This window comes from Bos taurus, chromosome 3 (assembly GCF_002263795.3).
Source record: "Bos taurus isolate L1 Dominette 01449 registration number 42190680 breed Hereford chromosome 3, ARS-UCD2.0, whole genome shotgun sequence".
In the NCBI taxonomy this organism is placed as follows: domain Eukaryota; kingdom Metazoa; phylum Chordata; class Mammalia; order Artiodactyla; family Bovidae; genus Bos; species Bos taurus.
This window is the reverse complement of record NC_037330.1, coordinates 26,160,333-26,179,963: the sequence shown is the minus strand read 5'-3', so window position 1 is coordinate 26,179,963 and position 19,631 is coordinate 26,160,333. Positions and strand designations below refer to the sequence as shown.

Here is a 19,631-nt window from a genome sequence, read left to right as displayed (position 1 = left end):
TGCCTCTAGGTCTTAAATGCGTGCAAGGTAGAGTCGACCAGTTCCTTCCTCGCAAAGCTTCCCTCCTCCGGAAAGCCCCGCCAACCTCCAAAACTCACTCTAGCTTCAGCCACGCCCCACCGGCCAAAGACCAGGTTTCCCCCGCCCCATTTTTGATTTCGGCGCGCCGCGAATCTCAGGGCGGCCGTGTTTGGTTGGAGGTGAGCACATTTCCCGTCTGATTGGCTGATAGTAGTTAGGGTGGGTGTGGCTAAAGCCGCGGCGGTGAATTATGGGGGATTAAGAGTGGAGGAGGTGGGTGACGATTGGTTCCTGAATGAGGAGGGCGGAGAAAAAGGCGGAAGCAGGCGTTGGGAGAGGCGGTGGCTTCGGAGAAGACAAAAGCTGGAGCGAGATGGAAGTAGTTAGGTGTCCGGAGCATGGTAGGAGGTCAGGGTCCAAGGGTCCAAGGGGTCTGCCAGCCTATCGTGGTGTAATCTTTGTCGACCTTCTCTCCTTAGGGACTTTATGTCTCCTGAAGACCGGCGTCCGAGAAGGCCCGAATAAAGGGAAGAGCTTCTACGTGTGCCGGGCGGACACATGCAGCTTTGTGCGGGCCACCGAGTAGGTCTCCGAGCTAGGCACAATTCCCTGGGTCTTCGCGTGGCCACTCAGGAGGAGTCGCCGGCCCCCCGCTGCCCAAAAGGACTAGGAGAGCTGGGACTCCTGGTCTGCAGAGCCAGGGCCCTTGAAGTAGTTGGTAATCTGTTAGGGACATAGTTGCTAATATGTTAGGGACACGCTCCGCTACTGCTTGCTATGTGACCCATGGCTGTTTACTTTCCCTCTCTGGGCCTCCAGGGCTGTCACTTGTAATCTGGAGGATTGGCTACATCTGGATCCTTCTGGACCTTTTTTCAGTTCTGGGTTCACTGGCCTGGCCTTGACCTGTTGGGACATTACTCCCATCCCGTTTATAATTGAGAACGTGCAGACATGGCAGAAAATAATTGGCTCCAGCTTTACACTAGTCTTAGGCCGAATTGGTTGCCAAATGTTTGAGGTTAAAACACCCTGGTAGTCAGATTAACGGGACCCTTTAAAAACAGGATTCTTTCCATTTAAGTGGTGAGTTTGATACTCGAAAAAAACAAATTAGGGATTAAAGCTGAAAAGACATAAGTAATCTGATTCAGCACTCTAGTTTTTACAAAATTAAAAGCTGCGACCGAGAAATAATAAGCATCTTCTTTGAAGTGAGAAAATACTGTTCTCATAAGTGTTGTTAGTATTTCATAGTACCTGGTATCCACAGTTTCTATGTGAAATTTTAGACTATCACAAAATTATGCATTTTTTCCTGCTTTCTACTGAACTTGGTTTAGAAAAGGCATTTTCTACATGTGTAAGACACTAAGGATATCAATAAAGTATTTTTTTTCAATACATATATTAGCTTCTCATGTTTTCCCCAAATGATTTAGATGATTTGTGTTTTTGTTACACTTTGAAACTTAAGTGGAAGATTTTTACCTTTTTTCAGATTTAGAAAATAAATTTTTTAGAGGAAGTATTTTCTTAGTCTTCTAATAAGTTGTTTTTTCATTTGAAAGAAATTACTGGGATCCATTTAAATTAAATACAAAATGACTTTATTTAAATTAGTGTTAAATCTTAAGATAGAAGGGACCAGATTACTCAAGCTATAAACATCATTATGTCAGGGTTTACTGTTTAGTTTCTAATATGTATATGGAGCTTCTTAGGTTCAATACCTAGCTCAAGTTGCATGAGACATGAAAGCACATTCAGATTTGTAGAAATTAAATATTAATGGAAGCATAAGATTTGGTTTTAAATGAAAAGGAAAATGCCCTTATGTAAAGTAACATTTATGAGAACATATTGCTATACAAACTAGTATAATAATATTTGACTCAAAGATGGTTATTTGATAATTTGACCCATTTAGAATATGTCTGATAACCAGATTATAAGCAAAAAGAAGGAAAATACCACAGGTCATATGAGAGTACTTTAGATTTTCACTCTCAAATATTATACATTATTTCTTTCCTATTAAGAAGTTGGAAAGGAGGAGTTAAACTTAGGCCAATCAAGCATGAAGTGTAATTAGTAGAATGTGTTGCCAGAGTCCTCATGTTGATAGTGACAGCCAGCAGGTTATTAGAGGGAGAAGGATGGTAGGAGAACCTGGGAAAAATTTACAGGATAGTGGTACATAGCACAATATCATTTTAAACTTGAGTCCTTAGGAAAAAGATAGGTATGTTTATTGTCATACTTTCTTTGGGGGCATGAGAAAAGATGAAAAGATGGGCCCTTTCCCCAGAGGAATGCACATGGACAAGAAAGTATGTGGGATTTACAAACCCAGTAGAGATTATACATGGGCCCTTATGTTTAAAATATATTTTAGATTTCATTTTAGGATATTGACCTCTATTCTTTGCCTCCTAAAACACAAATTTCCATTTTTTAATTTTTCTTCTAGCATTCCTGTTTCTCACTGTTTATTGCATGAGGACTTTGTGGTAGAGCTTCAGGGTCTGTCTCTATCACAGGGCAAGAAAGAATACAGGTAAGTGTCCAAAAGGAACAGCTAACTGTATTTGTTTTTGTTTTCCTTTGCCTGGAAGGGTTATGGTCAGGTGTTTTCCTAGGATTGACTAGTCTTTAAAAGTCAGTAAAAAACAAATGGTGTTTCTGTATGTATTGAATATCTTCTGGACTGGCACTTCCTAACTTCTGAGCTACTTGTTGATGTGAGAAGCCTGACCTCTGGTTAATTTCTGGATAAACTGCTTCACCTCCCTCCCTCTCCAGCTTTCATGTAGCAAATAACATCAGCTCACCAACAGTCATTAATTTGCACTTGCTTGTCAACTTTCTCATTCTGGTAGTAGAACGAAAGTGAAAGTTAGTTGCTCAGTTGTGTCCGACTCTTTGCGACCCCATGGACTGTAGCCCACCAGGCTCCTCTGTCCATGGGATTTCCCAGGCAAGAATACTGGAGTGGGTTGCTATTTCCTTCTCTAGCGGATCTTCTCCACCCAGGGATCAAACCCACGTCCCTGACATTGGCAGGCCGATTCTTTACCACTGAGCCATCAGGGAAACTCTGTTCAGTGGTCATTTAGCATATATTTAAGTGGAGAATTCAGAAGATAAGACTGGCCAGGAAGTCAGGGGCCATATGTAGTGGTCTTTATATGACATTTATATGTAATGGTCTTTATATGACAGTTTGAAATTTATATATTCTAGATTGATCCCCCCCCCACCCAAATATAGGCACTCAAGTACCATCCTCACAATTTTATATAACTGAAAACTGCCTGTACTACTATATTCCTTTACTGAGTTATGCATGCAATAAGATGCACAGTTCTTAAGTGTTCAACTAGTTGAGTTTTGTTTGTTTTCTGATTGAGTTTTAAGAAAGGTATATACCCATCCTTAAAACCAAGATCCCAGTCAAAATATAGAATATTTATTTCCATTACCCCATTAAGTGCCATTGGATCCCATCTAGATAATCCCCCCACCCATCATAGCTGATCACTGTTTCAATTCATACTGCACGTATTCTTTTGTATCTGGCTTCTTTTATGTAACAGTGTCTATAGAGATTTGTCCATGTAGTTGTATCTATCAGTAATTCAGTCTTCATTATTGCCCAGAATACCATTTTAAATACCATTTATGAAAGCCATTTTGTTTCATGTAGTTTTTTGCTATTTCTGTGTATCTTTGATGAAGTGTCTGTTTAAAATTTTGCTCGTTTTTAATTGAAATTTTTATTGAGGTAATTATAGATTCACAGGCAGTTCAGGAAATAGTACAAGGAGATCCTCTGCAGACTCTGCCTAACAGTAGGTACACATTTATGCATTTAGTTCTCTGCAACTTTATCATGTGTGCATGCATGCATGCTTAGTTGCCGCATCATCTCTGACACTTTGTGACCTCATGGACTGTAACCTGCCAAGTTCCTCTGTCTGTGGGATTCTCCAGGCAAGAACACTGGAGTGGGTTGCCATTCCCTTCTCTAGGGATCTTCCCAACCCAGGGATTGAACCTAGATCTCCTGCATTGCAGGCAGATTCTTTACCAACTGAGCCACCTTTTGTGTATTTACAACAACAGTCAAGATATTGAGCAGTTCTTTTACCAGAGGATCCTTCTTGTTGCCCTGTTGTAACTATACCCACCTTCCTCTTATTTCCCTCTGTACACTCCTGGCAGCCATGAACCTGATCTCTAGCTCTAAAATGTTGTCATTTCAAAATGTTACATACATGGAATCATACAGTGTAACTTTGGGGGATTTTCTCTATCTTTAAAATTGTATTGTTGTTTGTTACTGAGTTGGAAGAGTGCCTTATGTATTCTCTGCACAGGTCCTTTGGCAGATATATATATTGTGTATATTTTCTCCCAGTCTGTGGCTTTGGTTTTCTTGACTGTCTTTTGAAGAGTAGAAACTTTTCACTTTATGAAATCCAACCTATCATTTTTTTATGATTTGTGCTTTTTGTCTTCTGTGGGAAATCTTTGCCTATCTCAAGATCATAAAGTTCTTCAGTGGTTTCTTTCAGAAGTTTTATAGTTGTTTTCTTTATTTTTTTTGATGACTTTTTTGTTTAGTCTACGCCTTTTGTTGTTGTTCAGTTGCTCAGTCTTGTCCAGCTCTGCAAGCCCATGGACTGCAGCACACCAGGCTTTTCTGTCTTTCACTATCTCTCTGTGCCCTACCTCAGATTAATTTGACATACCTTATGAGATAGAAGGTCATTTATTTCTTCATGTGGTATTGAATGAATACTATCCAATTGTTTCAGCACCATTTTTTGAATGTTTCCCATGGAAACACTTGGCAACTTTGTGAAAAATTGATTGACCACCATGTGTGGATCTGTTTCTGGACTTGCTAATCTCTTCCATTGATCTTTTCGCCTATCCTGACATGATCAGATAAGATCCTGTCAGTCTTCCAACTTTCCTCTTCAAGATTTGCTATTCTGGGTCCTTTACATTTCCATATAAAATGTAGAATCATCTTTTACAGTTTCCTCGGAAAACTCCGTTGGGATTCTGTTGAATCTGTATAGATCAGTGTAGGGAGAACTGATATTAATCTTGATCTTCCAGTCCATTAACATGGTATATTTATTTATGACATTTAAAATTTCTTTTAGCATTGTGGAATAGTTCTGATTATAGAGTGCTATATACCCTTTTGGTGAAATTTAGTCCTCAGTGTTTATGTTTCTTGACACTCTTATTCAGTTCAGTTCAGTTGCTCAGTCATGTCCGACTCTTTGCGACCCCATGAATCACAGCACGCCAGGCCTCCCTGTCCATCACCAACTCCCGGAGTTCACTCAGACTCACGTCCATCGAGTCAGTGATGCCATTCAGCCATCTCATCCTCTGTCGTCCCCTTCTCCTCCTGCCCCCAATCCCTCCCAGCATCAGTCTTTTCCAATAAGTCAACTCTCCACATGAGGTGGCCAAAGTACTAGAGTTTCAGCTTTAGCATCATTCCTTCCAAAGAAATCCCAGAGCTGATCTCCTTTAGAATGGACTGGTTGGATCTCCTTTCAGTCCAAGGGACTCTCAAGAGTCTTCTCCAACACCACAGTTCCAAAGCATCAATTCTTCGGCGCTCAGCCTTCTTCACAGTCCAACTCTCACATCCATACATGACCACAGGAAAAACCATAGCCTTGACTAGACAGACCTTTGTTGGCAAAGTAATGTCTCTGCTTTTGAATATGCTATCTAGGTTGGTCATAACTTTTCTTCCAAGGAGTAAGCGTCTTTTAATTTCGTGGCTGCAGTCACCATCTGCAGTGATTTTGGAGCCCCCCAAAATAAAGTCTGACACTGTTTACACTGTTTCCCCATCTGTTTCCCATGAAGTGATGGGACCAGATGCCATGATCTTTGTCTTCTGAATGTTGAGCTTTAAGCCAACTTTTTCACTCTCCACTTTCACTTTCATCAAGAGGCTTTTGAGTTCCTCTTCACTTTCTGCCATAAGGGTGGTGTCATCTGCATATCTGAGGTGATTGATATTTCTCCCGGCAATCTTGATTCCAGCTTGTGCTTCTTCCAGCCCAGCATTTCTCATGATGTACTCTGCATATAAGTTAAATAAGCAGGGTGACAATATACAGCCTTGACGTACTCCTTTTCCTATTTGGAACCAGTCTGTTGTTCCATGTCCAGTTCTAACTGTTGCTTCCTGACCTGCATATAGGTTTCTCAAGAGGCAGGTCAGGTGGTCTGGTATTCCCATCTCTTTCAGAATCTTCCACATTTTATTGTGATCCACACAGTCAAAGGCTTTGGCATAGTCAATAAAGCAGACATAGATGTTTTTCTGGAACTCTCTTGCTTTCTCGATGATCCAGCGGATGTTGGCAATTTGATCTCTGATTCCTCTGCCTTTTCTAAAACCAGCTTGAATATCCTCATCCCTTATGATTATACAGTGGAAGTGAGAAATAGATTTAAGGGACTAGATCTGATAGATAGAGTGCCTGATGAACTATGGGTGGAGGTTCGTGACATTGTACAGGAGACAGGGATTAAAACCATCCCCATGGAAAAGAAATGCAAAAAAGCAAAATGGCTGTCTGAGGAGGCCTTACAAATATCTGTGAAAAGAAGAGAAGCGAAAAGCAAAGGAGAAAAGGAAAGATATAAGCATCTGAATGCAGAGTTCCAAAGAATAGTAAGAAGAGATAAGAAAGCCTTCCTCGGCGATCAATGCAAAGAAATAGAGGAAAACAACAGAATGGGAAAGACTAGAGGTCTCTTCAAGAAAATTAGAGATACCAAGGGAACATTTCATGCAAAGATGGGCTCAATAAAGGACAGAAATGGTATGGACATAACAGAAGCAGAAGATATTAAGAAGAGGTGGCAGGAATACACAGAAGAACTGTACAAAAAAGATCTTCACGACCCAGATAATCACGATGGTGTGATCACTCACCTAGAGCCAGACATCCTGGAATGTGAAGTCAAGTGGGCCTTAGAAAGCATCACTATGAACAAAGCTAGTGGAGGTGTTGGAATTCCAGTTGAGCTATTCCAAATCCTGAAAGATGATGCTGTGAAAGTGCTACACTCAATATGCCAGCAAATTTGGAAAACTCAGCAGTGGCCACAGGACTGGAAAAGGTCAGGTTTCATTCCAATCCCAAAGAAAGGCAATGCCAAAGAATGCTCAAACTACCGCACAATTGCACTCATCTCACATGCTAGTAAAGTAATGCTCAAAATTCTCCAAGCCAGGCTTCAGCAATGCGTGACACTCTTATTATGAATGGAATTTTAAAAAAAATCATTTATTTACTTATTTTTGGCTGTGCTGGGTCTTTGTTGCTTTGCACAGGCTTTCTCTGGTTTTGGTGAGTGAGGGCCACTCTTGGTTGCAGTGTGCGGGCTTCTCATTGCTGCGGCTTCACTTGTTGCAGAGCACAGGCTCTAGGCTCTCAGGCTTCAGCACTTGTAGCATGCGGGCTAAGTAGTTGCAGCTTGTGGGCTCTAGAGCACTGGCCCAGTAGTTGGGGCTCACCAGCTTAGTTGCTCCGCACATATGCGATCTTCCTGAACCAGGGATCCAAACTGTGTCCCCTGCATTGGCAGGCGGATTCTTATCCACTGCGCCACCAGAGAGGTCTTTATAAGTGGAATTTTTAAAAATTTCACTTTTCTGTTGTTTCCTGCTAGTACAGTGGAGCCAGTAAGCCTTTAGTGCCTGAATTTAAAACAATCTCCTTTACATACTACTGGGGGCCCTGGATCATACAGAAATACTGTTCTATGTGGTAGGAAGACGCTAAAGAATTTTTTATTCAATTTGCATCAAAAGAAGAACTATGGAAGTTAGATTAGGAAGTGATGGCAGTGGAGGCAAGGAGCCCACTGAACTACTTGGGGCTATAGAGTGTCTACTACATGGCATGTTCATGACCTCTTCATAGAATCTACTATGATAGGTTTCAGTATCCCTGTTTTATAGACAGATGAGGAAACATTTAGAGAGGTCAGAAAAGGAATTTGAGGTCCCAGCATTATAATGTGGCATGGCTGGGATTTGAGCCTTGTTGTTGTTATTGGAGAAGGCAATGGCACCCCACTCCAGTACTCTTGCCTGGAAAATCCCATGGATGGAGGAGCCTGGTAGGCTGCAGTCCATGGGGTCGCTAAGAGTCGGACACGACTGAGCGACTTCACTTTCACTTTTCACTTTCATGCACTGGAGAAGGAAATGGCAACCCACTCCGGTGTTCTTGCCTGGAGAATCCCAGGGACAGGGGAGCCTGGTGGGCTACTGTCTATGGGGTCGCACAGAGTCGGACACGACTGAAGTGACTTAGCAGTAGCAGTTGTTGCTATTTAGGTGCTAAGTTGTGTCTGATTGTTTTGTGACCCCATGGAATGTAGCCCACCAGCCTTCCCTGTCTATGGGAATTCCCAGGCAAGAACACTGGAGTGGGTTTCTAGTTCCTTCTCTAGGGGACCTTCCCAACCCAGGGATTGAACCTACGTCTCCTGCATTGGCAGGCAGATTCTTTGCCACAGAGCCACCAGGGAAGCCCCTGGGATTTGAGCCTAGATCTGACCAACTCCAGGCACACCCACTTTCTCTAAGTGAAAGATGAACTTGGATTGAAGCCCTGGCAGTAGAGTTGGGTGTGCTTAGGCCAGTGGATCAGACAGTAAAGAATCTGCTTACAGTGCAGGAGACCTGGGTTTGATCCCTGGATTAGGAAGATCTCCTGGAGAAAGGAATGGCTACCCATTCCAGTATTCTTGCCTGGAGAATTCCATGGACAAAAGAGTCTGGCAGGCCACAGTCCATGGGGTGGAGAGGAGTCAGACACGACTCAGCGACTAACACACACACACAGACTGGAGAACACTTGCTGAAAGAGAATTGATACAACATGTTTCCCGGTGGTTAAGCATGTTCTTTCCTCCATTTACTCAGCTGGGATAGCGGTCATGGTAGCACTGGATTCCCTGGGCTGTGAGGGTCAGTGCAGTCATGTCTGTGATCACTTCGTTTGGTGTTTAGCACATGGTCAGTGCTCAGGAAATGGTTTCCTGGTTGGATGAGTTTCAGTTCAGTTCAGTCGCTCAGTCATGTCCGACTCTTTGTGACCCCATGAATCGCAGCATGCCAGGTCTCTCTGTCCATCACCAACTCCCAGAGTTCACTCAGACTCACGTCCATTGAGTCAGTGATGCCATCCAGCCATCTCATCCTCTTTCCTCCCCTTCTCCTCCTGCCCCCAATCCCTCCCAGCATCAGAGTCTTTTCCAATGAGTCAACTCTTCGCATGAGGTGGCCAAAGTACTGGAGTTTCAGCTGCAAAACAAGGAAGGAAAGTTGACGTCAGTAGAGGATGGCTGACACATACAGCTTTGGACTCATTGTGTCTTATGTACACATGAAGCAGGCTGGAAAAGTGAGTGGGCAGCTCCAAAGAGAGGTCTAGGCTGAGGATAGAATCTTGAAAACTTGTCTCTATCACTCTTCACACAAGGTAGACGAGGCTGAGGTGCTCATTATATTAAAAATAGAAAAAGAATGCTTGAATGCATTTCTTTTAGCTCAAGTCTAGAACACTTATTAAGAGGTACTTTCTAGAGCTTTCAAAAGATTGTTTTAGCACAAATAAAAAACAGTTCTACAGCACACAACAAATTAACAACAAAGTAAAAAAACAAAAAACGAACAGCAAAAAATCCAATAGGTATACCCTGATAGGTGGTATAGGCTGAAAATTTAAAAAAGAAATAGGTAATGTATCTATGGATGGTGACTTCCTTAGTAGACAGTAAAGCATTTAGCCAGAATCCCTGCACTCTGGAGAAAGAAATCAGGTAGCACAAGCTTTTCTTCCCCAGAATTGGGTTTTCTTTTCAAGAACTTAAAGGACTTTATATCCTTGAATTAGTACTGTTACATTTAATGGTTAACCTAGCTAGAAGACAGGTGTAGCAGGTTAGTGGAGGGGAGGTGTAAACGAAAGTAGCACTAAGGTGCCCATTTTTCCTACCTTGGCATGAAACTACTTTTTTGTGTAGTTCTCTTACTAAACACCAGATGGTACCACTCATCAGCATTTGACCGGCCCTTCAGCCATGACCCTGTTGTTGGGCATTAAAGAAAACTATAATTGTTGCTCAGTAAAACCAGAGAGAAGAGCTCCTGCCTTGACATGAATGATGTGGCACATGTTGATATACAGATGTTGGATATGGTCGTCAAGCTCCTGAGTTCCTGTTCTCTCCTCTCTTCACTCTCTCTTTTTTTTATTCTCAAGGATCCAAACAGATGGTAATATTCTTCGTCTATAGATTGGTAAAACAGGTTTTAGTTCTTTAAATAACTGGTTGTACTGGGATGTTCAAAATACTTTTATGTTTTTGCTTTTTTTTAAGAGGGTTTTTTTTTTTTTTTTTGGCTTCACTGGGTCTTCATTGCTGTGCAGGGGCTTTCTCTAGTTGTGGAGAGCAGGGGCTACTCTTCGTTGCAGTGTCCAGGCTTCTCATTGCAATGACTTCTCACGTTGTCGAGCAAAGGCTCTAGGCAAGCGGGCTTCAGTAGTTGTAGCAAATAGGCTCAGTAGTTGGGGCTCACCTGCTTGGTTGCTTCAAGGCATGTGGGGTTTTCCCAGACCAGGGATGGAACCCACGACCCCTGCATTGGTAGGCAGATTCCTACCCACTCTACCACCAGAGAGGTCCCCAAAATGCTTCATTTTTAATAGCATATGAATCTGCACACACCTAGGACACCCCTTTTGTGGTCGGTTGATTACTGGGTAAAATTGGGCTGCAGATTATCTAACCCAATGATTATTAGCTAGGCTGATGACAGAGAGACACTGGGACTTGAGGCAGACACATGCAGAAGGACCTCGGGCTCCAGCAACCCATAAAGAATCCCACTCAACAAAGCCAGTGCTGTGACTAGGTACTGTGGAGTATCATGCACTGGCTGTACCACAGAAGCGATCCTTGTACGGAAACGTTATTATGTGTGTGTGCTCACTCACTCAGTTGTGTCCGACTGTTTGTGGCCCCAGGGGCTGTAGCCCCGCCCCACTCTTCTGTCCGTGGGATTTTCCAGGCAAGAATACTGGAGTGGGTTGCCCTTTCCTTCTCCAGGGGATCTTCCTGACCCAGGGATTGAACCAGCATCTCCTGCCTTGGCAGGCTCACTGGGACACCTGGGAAGCCCTTGGAGGGGATATTAACCCTTTATAATGTGTACAGCGGTTCTTTCCCCAGGTTGCCTTTGCTCTTGCAATTTTGCCTATGGTATTTTTACTGTATGGACATTTAATACTTCCGTGTAGTCAAATTACTAAATCCTTTATCTCTCAGCCACAGGATTTTGTCATTCCCTTTTTACTTTAGGATTGCCAAAATATTCATCTCCGTTTTTTTTTCCCCTAGAACATTTACAGTTTTATTCTATACATTTTTGTTCCATCTTGAATTTTTGTGTAAAAGGTGAGGTAGAAATCCAGCTTTATGTTTTTCCATTGCTCCATGTGGAGAAGTGAATCTGTATTTCTAAGGGCCCTAAGACACGATTGGGCTAAGAGTTAGACACGGGAAGGTTGGTGAGCAGTCTGATCTGCATGTTAGAGTGCTAAATTGTATGTGTCCGAATGCCAGATGTTTCTCTGACTGTAAAACCAACAGTAAGAGATTAAGGCTGATGAAGCTTACTGAGAAAGTGGAGGAATTGAGACTTGAACTTGGCCTTGAATGACACCTGTCTGGTTTCTTCATTTTTCTTGTTCATAACCTATGCCTTGGAAAATAATTAGTGAATATACTGTAGAAATTATGCTCTTCTTCATAGTGGACTCAGTGTTTGCTTTCTCTATGACAAGGTATTTCCACCGCTTTCTCTATTGATTTACAATTTAATAAACTTGACGAACTTTTATCCTAAAAACAGAGACGCTCATCTAGATTGTTTTTAATAAAAATGCAAGCAGAAACATTTTTTGCAGCGTGCCTAGCACATAATTGATGCTCATTGTGTGTTGTTTACTTCCCTCTTTCTCCAAATCTTGCCCTTCTCTGAAAGTCTATGAAGTTTGGGCTTTAAAATACATGCTATTTATAAAATATTCTTTCAGTTAAGGTTTCAGGTACTTGATACACTTTCAACAGCAAGAATTTGTTCTTGACTTGTTTTCATAAGTAGTAGTATTCCCTAATCGGAGAAGGCAATGGCAACCCACTTCAGTACTCTTGCCTGGAAAATCCCATAGGCAGAGGAGCCTGGTAGGCTGCAGTCCATGGGGTCGCTAGGAGTCGGACACGACTGAGCGACTTCCCTTTCACTTTTCACTTTTATGTATTTGGAGAAGGAAATGGCAACCCACTCCAGTGTTCTTGCCTGGAGAATCCCAGGGATGGGGGAGCCTGGTGGGCTGCCGTCTCTGGGGTTGCACAGAGTCGGACACAACTGAAGCAACTTAGCAGCAGCAGCAGCAGTACTCCCTAATAGTAGCCTTTGAGTTTTTTGCAATCAAGGCATTTCAGGAATTTTCAGAACTAAATTTTCTTATTGCAGTAAGAACAAATTAAAGATACCAACACAGGTTTTTTATTGTGAACTTGAATGAGAAAATTATGAGTTTGTATGATAGGAGCTGGTTCTTTCTTCTTTTTTAAAAATAATTTTATTTGGTTTTTTTTGGTTGCATTGGATCCTTTGTTGTCTGCATGGGCTTTCTCTAGCTGTGGAGAGTGGGGGCTGCTCTCTGAGGCTGTGTGTGGGCTTCTCAGTGTGGGGTCTTCTTCTGTTGTGGAGCATAGAATCGAGGTGCACAGATGTCAGTGGTTGCAGGATGCAGGCTCAGTGGTCGTGGCTTGTGGGCCCTAGAGCATGCAGGCTCAGTGGTTGTGGTGCACGGGCCTGATTGCTCTGTGCCATGTGGAACCTTCCGGACCAGCGATCAAACCCGTGTCCCGGCCTTGGCAGGTGGATTCTTATCATCTGCACCACTAGAAAAGTCCATGTCTTCTTTCTCACTCTTATAAAACACTTGCCCATTTGGAGCTTGTTATTTTTGCTTTTACATCCAAGTAAAGTAATGGCATTGAGGGCTTGTGATCTGCTCGGGATTCATTTTGAGTTAGGACTCAGACTGTTGTGATTTGTGTTATACTTGTTATTTAGTCACTAAGTTGTATTCGACTCTGCGACCATGGATTGTAGCCCCCCAGGCTCCTCTCTCCCTGGGATTTCTCAGGCAAGAATCCTGGATTGAGATGCCATTTCCTTCTTCAAGGAATCTTCCCAACACAGGGATCAAACCCACATCTCCTGCATTGGCAGTCGAATTCTTTGCCGCTGAGCCACCAGTGAAGCCCTTATGTTGTGTGTCACAGTACTAATTTAAGAAGTTAGAAAAAGGACAACAAATTAAACAGAAAGAAAACAGAAAGAAGGAATTAATGCAGGTAAAATTGAACTTAATGAGGTAGAAAAGAAAAAAAAGTGAGCTAATAAATAAAATCTAGAAGCTAATTGATGAAGAAAAACGGAGAAGGCTCTAATATACAGCATGAAATATAGAGAGTTTCCCAATGGATATATTAAAACACATGTTAAATGACATATGCAGAAGGTTATTCATTGTGATATTGTTTTTAATAGTAAAGGATTGGAAATAACCAGAAGGGTCTGGTTAAATAAATAATGGAACATCCTTATAATGGAAAACTGCTGCTGTGTAAAAAACTGTGCAATTGTAGAAAATTTGTACACATAAGGAAGTCCTTTATGTATATGTTTTTATAGAAAAATCTCCAAGACATATTGTTCAGTTTATTTAAAAAAAAACAAGCAAGATATTTAGTAGTATGTATACTATGCTACCTGGGCTTCCCTGGTAGCTCAACTGGTAAAGAATCTGCCTGCAGTGCAGGAGACTCCAGTTTGATTCCTGGGTCTGGAAGATCCCCTGGAGAAGAGATAGGCTACCCACTCAAGTATTCTTGGGCTTCCCTGGTGGCTCAAACAGTAAAGAATCCACCCTCAATGTGGGAGACCTGGGTTCTATCCCTGGGTTGGGAAGATCCTCTGGAGGAGGGCTTGGCAACCCACTCCAGTATTCTTGCCTGGAGAATCCCCAAGAACAGAGGAGCCTGGGGGGCTACAGCCCATGGGGTCGCAAAGAGTTGGATACAACTGAGTGACTAAGCACAGCACAGCATACTATGCTACCCAGTTGAGTAAATAAGGAAGAAATAAAGAAAATACATTGACCTGAATATTCATTAAAGCCATCTCTGGAAAGGCAAGCCAAAAACTAAGAGAAATGGTTACTTGGGAGGGATGTGAACTGAACAGATGGAGAGGAGGTGCTTTTCACTGTCGTTCTATGCTTTTTGGTTGAGCATTTTACCTATTTAAACAGTTAAATGGAATACATATGTCAAAGGCTCTTGTATAACTGATTAAATGTTTTTGGGGAGTTATTTGGGGTAAGGAAGAATTCAGTTGGTTCTGTTTAATTCAACAATACTTAACTATTATGTACAAACAGTGAGGCTTAGGGATAAAGAGAGAGTTATCACATTCTAGTTGCTGACAGGCAGATTTAAGCATAATACAACTATATACAACAAAAATCCAGAAGCAGTACAGTGAACAGGGCAGAGAGCATGCAAAGGTGGTATGTCTTGAACTGAGTGTGGAGGGACCTGTGGGACTGACAGCTGGCGATGGGGTAATGCTGGGCAAATAGGGATAAGGAGGACACTCTTTGGATGGAGAGTGGTACACGTGCAAAGTCCAGTAGGATGGAGAGTGTGTGGCTTAGTTTGCGCTCGGACAGCACAGCCATTTTTGCATAGCTGGAATATAGGTAGTGTTCGTGTGAGCAGGGACTGCCTTGCCCTGGGATGTAGGCCTGTAGTCAGTCTTTTTTTTTTTTTAATGAAAGATTGGAAACATATACAAAAGTAGACAGGATAGAACTACTGCAGGTGAGCTTCAGCAGGCATACTCATGGCAAATCTTGTTGCATCTATATCCTTGCACCCTACCCACCAGCTCCTCCATGTTTGGAGACAGATTCCACATAATGTCATTTCTTCTGTAAATATTTCAGTGTGTAGCTGTAAAAAATCCGGACTGTTATTTTGTTTTCTTAACCAGTTGGAGTACAGATTTCCAGAAGATTCATAAATATTATAAATAGTTTATTTTTGGTAGTTTTGCTTGTTTGCTTAAGTCAGGATTCTAATAAGGTCTACAGATCGCAGTTAATTGATATATTTTTTTAAGTCTTTTAAATAGGTCCCACCAGTCTTTTTCTTCTCCCTTGTGATTTACTTGTTGAAGAAATCAAGTTGTTTGTCTTATAGCATTTCCCACTGTTAAGAGTTTGCAGATTACATCCCCTGGTCTAGTTTTATGTTTTCATCTGTTTGCATTTCCTGTAAATTGTTAATTGAATCCAGGGGTTTGACCAGATTCAGGTTCGTTTTTGTCTTAGTTTTCTTTTCTTGGCCATGCCACTATAGGTTTTGTGGGGTCTTAGTTCCCAGACCAGGGATGGAGCCCAGGCCCCCTGCAGAGGAAGTGCACAGTCTTAACCATTGGATGACCTGGGAAATCTTTGTTTTGATTTGGCTTGGTTTTTTGTTTGTGTTTTTTTTTTTTTTTTTACTTTATAGGAAGTATTGTGGCTTCTCATTAGGGACACATAATGTCTGGTTATCTCCTTTTTTCTGATTTTAGCAGCCCTTGTGGATCAGTGTTCCCATGTCAGTCATTCTGTAGAGTTAAAAGAATAAATTTATGAATACCCTCTGGTTACTATGACATCTGTATTCTTTCACTTCTCAGGTCTTGTAAATATCCTATGTGGTAAAGAATTTTTAAATGTAGTACATGTAAGAGTAATTGGTTTCCAGTTTCATCCACCTCATTAGAACTGATTCGAATGTATTCTTTTTAATGGCTGAGTAATACTCCATTATGTATATGTACCACAGCTTTCTTATCCATTCATCTGCTGATGGACATCTAGGTTGCTTCCATGTCCTGGCTATTATAAACAGTGCTGCGATGAACACTGGGGTACAGGTGTCTCTTTAGCCTATTATACAGAGTGAAGTAAGCCAGAAAGAAAAACACCAATACAGTATACTAACGCATATATATGGAATTTAGAAAGATGGTAACGACAATCCTGTATGCGAGACAGCAAAAGAGACACTGATGTATAGAACAGTCTTTTGGACTCTGTGGGAGAGGCGGGGGGATGATTTGGGAGAATTGCATTAAAACATGTATAATATCATATAAGAAACAAATCGCCAGTCCAGGTTCAGTGCAGGATACAGGACGCTTGGGGCTGGTGCACTGGGATGACCCAGAGGGATGGTATGGGGAGGGAGGTGGGAGGGGGGTTCAGGATGGGTAACATGTGTACACCCGTGGTGGATGCATGTTGATGTATGGCAAAACCAATACAATGTTGTAAAGTAAAAAAAAGAGTAATTGGTTTCAAGTCACCTTTCAAAGCTGTTATCAAATAATTATAAAAGGGTTTCTTGAATTAAAAACAAGTTCATCTTTTATTTTAATGGATTTTCACAAGCTTGATTATTTGTGTTTTATACTTTATCAGGTTGTTCTTCCGATGTGTTAAAAGTAAAGCTGAGGGGAAGCAGTGGTGTGGAAATATCCCATGGCAGGTAGGAATTATTCACCTGTTTTCAGATCTGACTGTGTAAAGATGTTTAACCTGTGGGATCACCTGAAAAAACCCTAAAGTCCATTGTAAACTGATTGGTCTTCATCGTACTTTCTCTGAAAGACAGTTCTCTTCTTTCAGCAAGGTAGACCCTGTTGGGACTCTTAATTCAAAGGACTATGGATCTTTTTTTTTTTACTTTTAATTTTATATTGGAATATGACTAGTTAACAAACAATGTTGTGGTAGTTGTAGGTGAACAGCGAAGGGACTCAGTCATACATAAACATCTGTCCATTCTATAGTTAATAATAGTAGTGTTAATCACACAGTTGTGTCCGATTCTTCTCGACCCCATGTACTATATAGCCTGCTAGGCTCCTCTGTCCATGGAATTTTCCATGCAAGAATATTGGAGTGGGTATCCATTCCCTTCTCCAGGGGATCTTCCCCACCCAGGGATTGAACCCAGGTCTCCTGCATTGCAGGCAGATTCTTTACCATCTGAACCACCAGGGAAGCCCATTCTATAGTTAGCATTCTCCTATTTAGGGAAAAAATTTAAATTTAGTTGACTAACATCAGGATTTTTTTTTTAATATTTATTTATTTGGCTATTCTTATCTTAGTTGTAGCATATAGGATCTTTAGTTATGACATGTGGGATCTGTTCACTGACCAGAGATTGAACCCAGACCCCCTGCATTGGGAGCATGAAGGCTTAGCCACCAGACCACCAGGGAGGTCCCAACATGTTTTTATAGACTGATATCTAGTTGATGTTTGTATAAACTGGGTGTAATTCATAAGCTTCTGGAATGTAAGAACTAGGAGAGACCCTGCAGATGTCTACTACATGAGGAACTAGACTGAGGGAGGTCTTGAGACTTGTAGAGGGATAGCTTGGACATAAGGCCCTAGATTTGCACTGTGAAACCATCCTAAAGCCAAAATCAGAGCTGTTTAGGTTTGGGGAAAAGTTCATCTTGAGAGAGTCGTTTTCATGAAAAATACACATTGTGACTATTGCTATTATTAAAAGTTTGACCTGGACACTGCTTTTCCTTGAGACCTATAAAAGCAGTGATCACGGACAGAGAAGGAACCAAGCATTGAAAGTACTGTTAAAAAATGAATACTTAATGAATACTTAAGTACTGTTAAGAAATAAAAAAAACTAAAAAATAGAAACGAGTTTGGCAGTCCTTTCTAGAGCAAGAAATGATCCCAGGAACATTTAGAAAAAGTGGACTGCTTTTACTGTGTTTCCATTTCCTCTAAAGAAAGGCCTTCTAGGTGTGAAGGTTGCATTCATATTTTATATTAAGATTAGATTATTTCCTTTGTCTTTTAGGATCCTAATTCTAAAGAACATTCTGGAGCCAGTAAGTCTCAGCTTGCCTCTGAGCCATCTCATTATCCTTCCAGCCACCAGAGAAACCCGTTCAAGGTACTTGATAAGAATCAAGAACCATCCGTCTGGAAACAGTTCATCAAAGGTGAAGATGAGGAAAAGACAGCTGATAAGAAGCAAAGAGAAAAGGGAGATCCACTCCTGGATCCAAAGAAGGAACAGAAGCCAGAATCTAAGTGCTGGACGGAGAAGGAGCTCTCATCTGGCCTGGGAGTAAAGAAAAAACAATCTGCAATTCAAGACAAGCAGCAAAGGGAGAAGACAGAGTTTCAGTGTGAAGCAAAGGAGATAGAGGGGATGCACAAAAGAAACCTTTTAGAGATGAAATCCAAACAGGTCCGTGGAAATGTGCTCAGAGAACCATCTGCATTTCAGGTGAAGTCAGATAGTGAGAGTCATTCTGTCCAGAAAGAATCAGAACCTCCGACAGAAGAGGAAACTAAGCCTTTGCCTCCAATTGTTCACAGTCAACACTCAATAAGCCAGCCCCTGAAAGAGGAGCACCTCAACAAGGAGCACCCTAAGAGCTGGGAGGCTAGAGAAACAAAGACAGGGAATGACCCAAGCACACAGACCCTCCAAAAGAGTCTGCTCCAGGGCCATTTTCAGGCTCAGTCGGAGACCCGGGACATGCCTGCTCCAAAGGAACCAGCTGCTCAGCCTGCACCACTGGCCACGGGGCATCCCGCAGGAGAGGGGCGAGACGCTGGCACAAGCAGTGGTGACAGTGAGGACGATGACGTTGTTTTTGTTTCATCTAAGCCAAGGAGCCCCTTACTCTTTGACTTGCCTCCAGACACACAGGAGAAGAAGAACCTTGAACTCCCTGGTCAGAGTGTGCAAAGAAAAGTGTCTTCAGCCCCGGGTGTTTCCAAGAAGGGAGAGCCTTCAGACCCAGCAGCCCAACGTGTGTTCCTCACAACACAACTGCAACAAAGGAAGGTAACTACTACCTGTGTGTGTCTATAAGGTCGGAGCATCGCTTCTGTGGGCAGGTAGGGTCCGCCACGGGCAAGTGAGATGTATCAGTGTAAGGAAGGTCTCACAGGTGGATGTTTAGTTTCTGCCTTTTGCTGTGCTTATATGTTCAGGATTGGTAAATCAGCTGGGTTTAGAAAGAAGAAAGGCTCTGGTTTTCACACATACGGCTAAAAGACTAATGTCACAGTTTTAGCTTTCTGGGCTGCTTTAATCTGAAACTACCTCTGACACCTCGAGAGGAGCGAGTGACCCATTTTATAGGATCTGTTTTCCAGAGCACACTGGCATCGGTGAACATCCAGGCTCTTCCAGACAAGGGTCAGAAGTTGTTCAAGCAAATTCAGGAGCTGGAGGAAGTGCTCAGTGCCCTGGCCCTCTCCCCAGAGCAAGGTAAAAGGGGTTCTGCCCCTGAACTCGGGGTTTGCATGAACTTCACAAGATATTCAAGGGCCCTTTCGATGAAG

At 42.1% G+C, this 19,631-nt stretch overlaps 1 protein-coding gene across 3 annotated transcripts in view; it reads left to right on the top strand.

The window, feature by feature from the left end:
• The first annotated feature begins 342 nt into the window (after nt 1-342).
• Nucleotides 343-19,631, top strand: part of TTF2 (transcription termination factor 2) — a 53,604-nt gene continuing 34,315 nt past the window's right edge. For 2 of the 3 annotated variants that reach the window (XR_009493796.1, XM_059884651.1), the window contains exons 1-5: nt 343-603; nt 2,495-2,581; nt 16,707-16,773; nt 18,127-19,128; nt 19,443-19,557. Coding sequence is in view for 2 of the 3 variants with exons in the window: in XM_059884651.1 (XP_059740634.1) it covers nt 395-603; nt 2,495-2,581; nt 16,707-16,773; nt 18,127-19,128; nt 19,443-19,557 (1,480 nt within the window). In the remaining variant the exon portion in view is untranslated. The remainder of the gene's footprint in view (nt 604-2,494; nt 2,582-16,706; nt 16,774-18,126; nt 19,129-19,442; nt 19,558-19,631) is intronic. The other variant, NM_001080735.1, reaches the window with a different exon arrangement.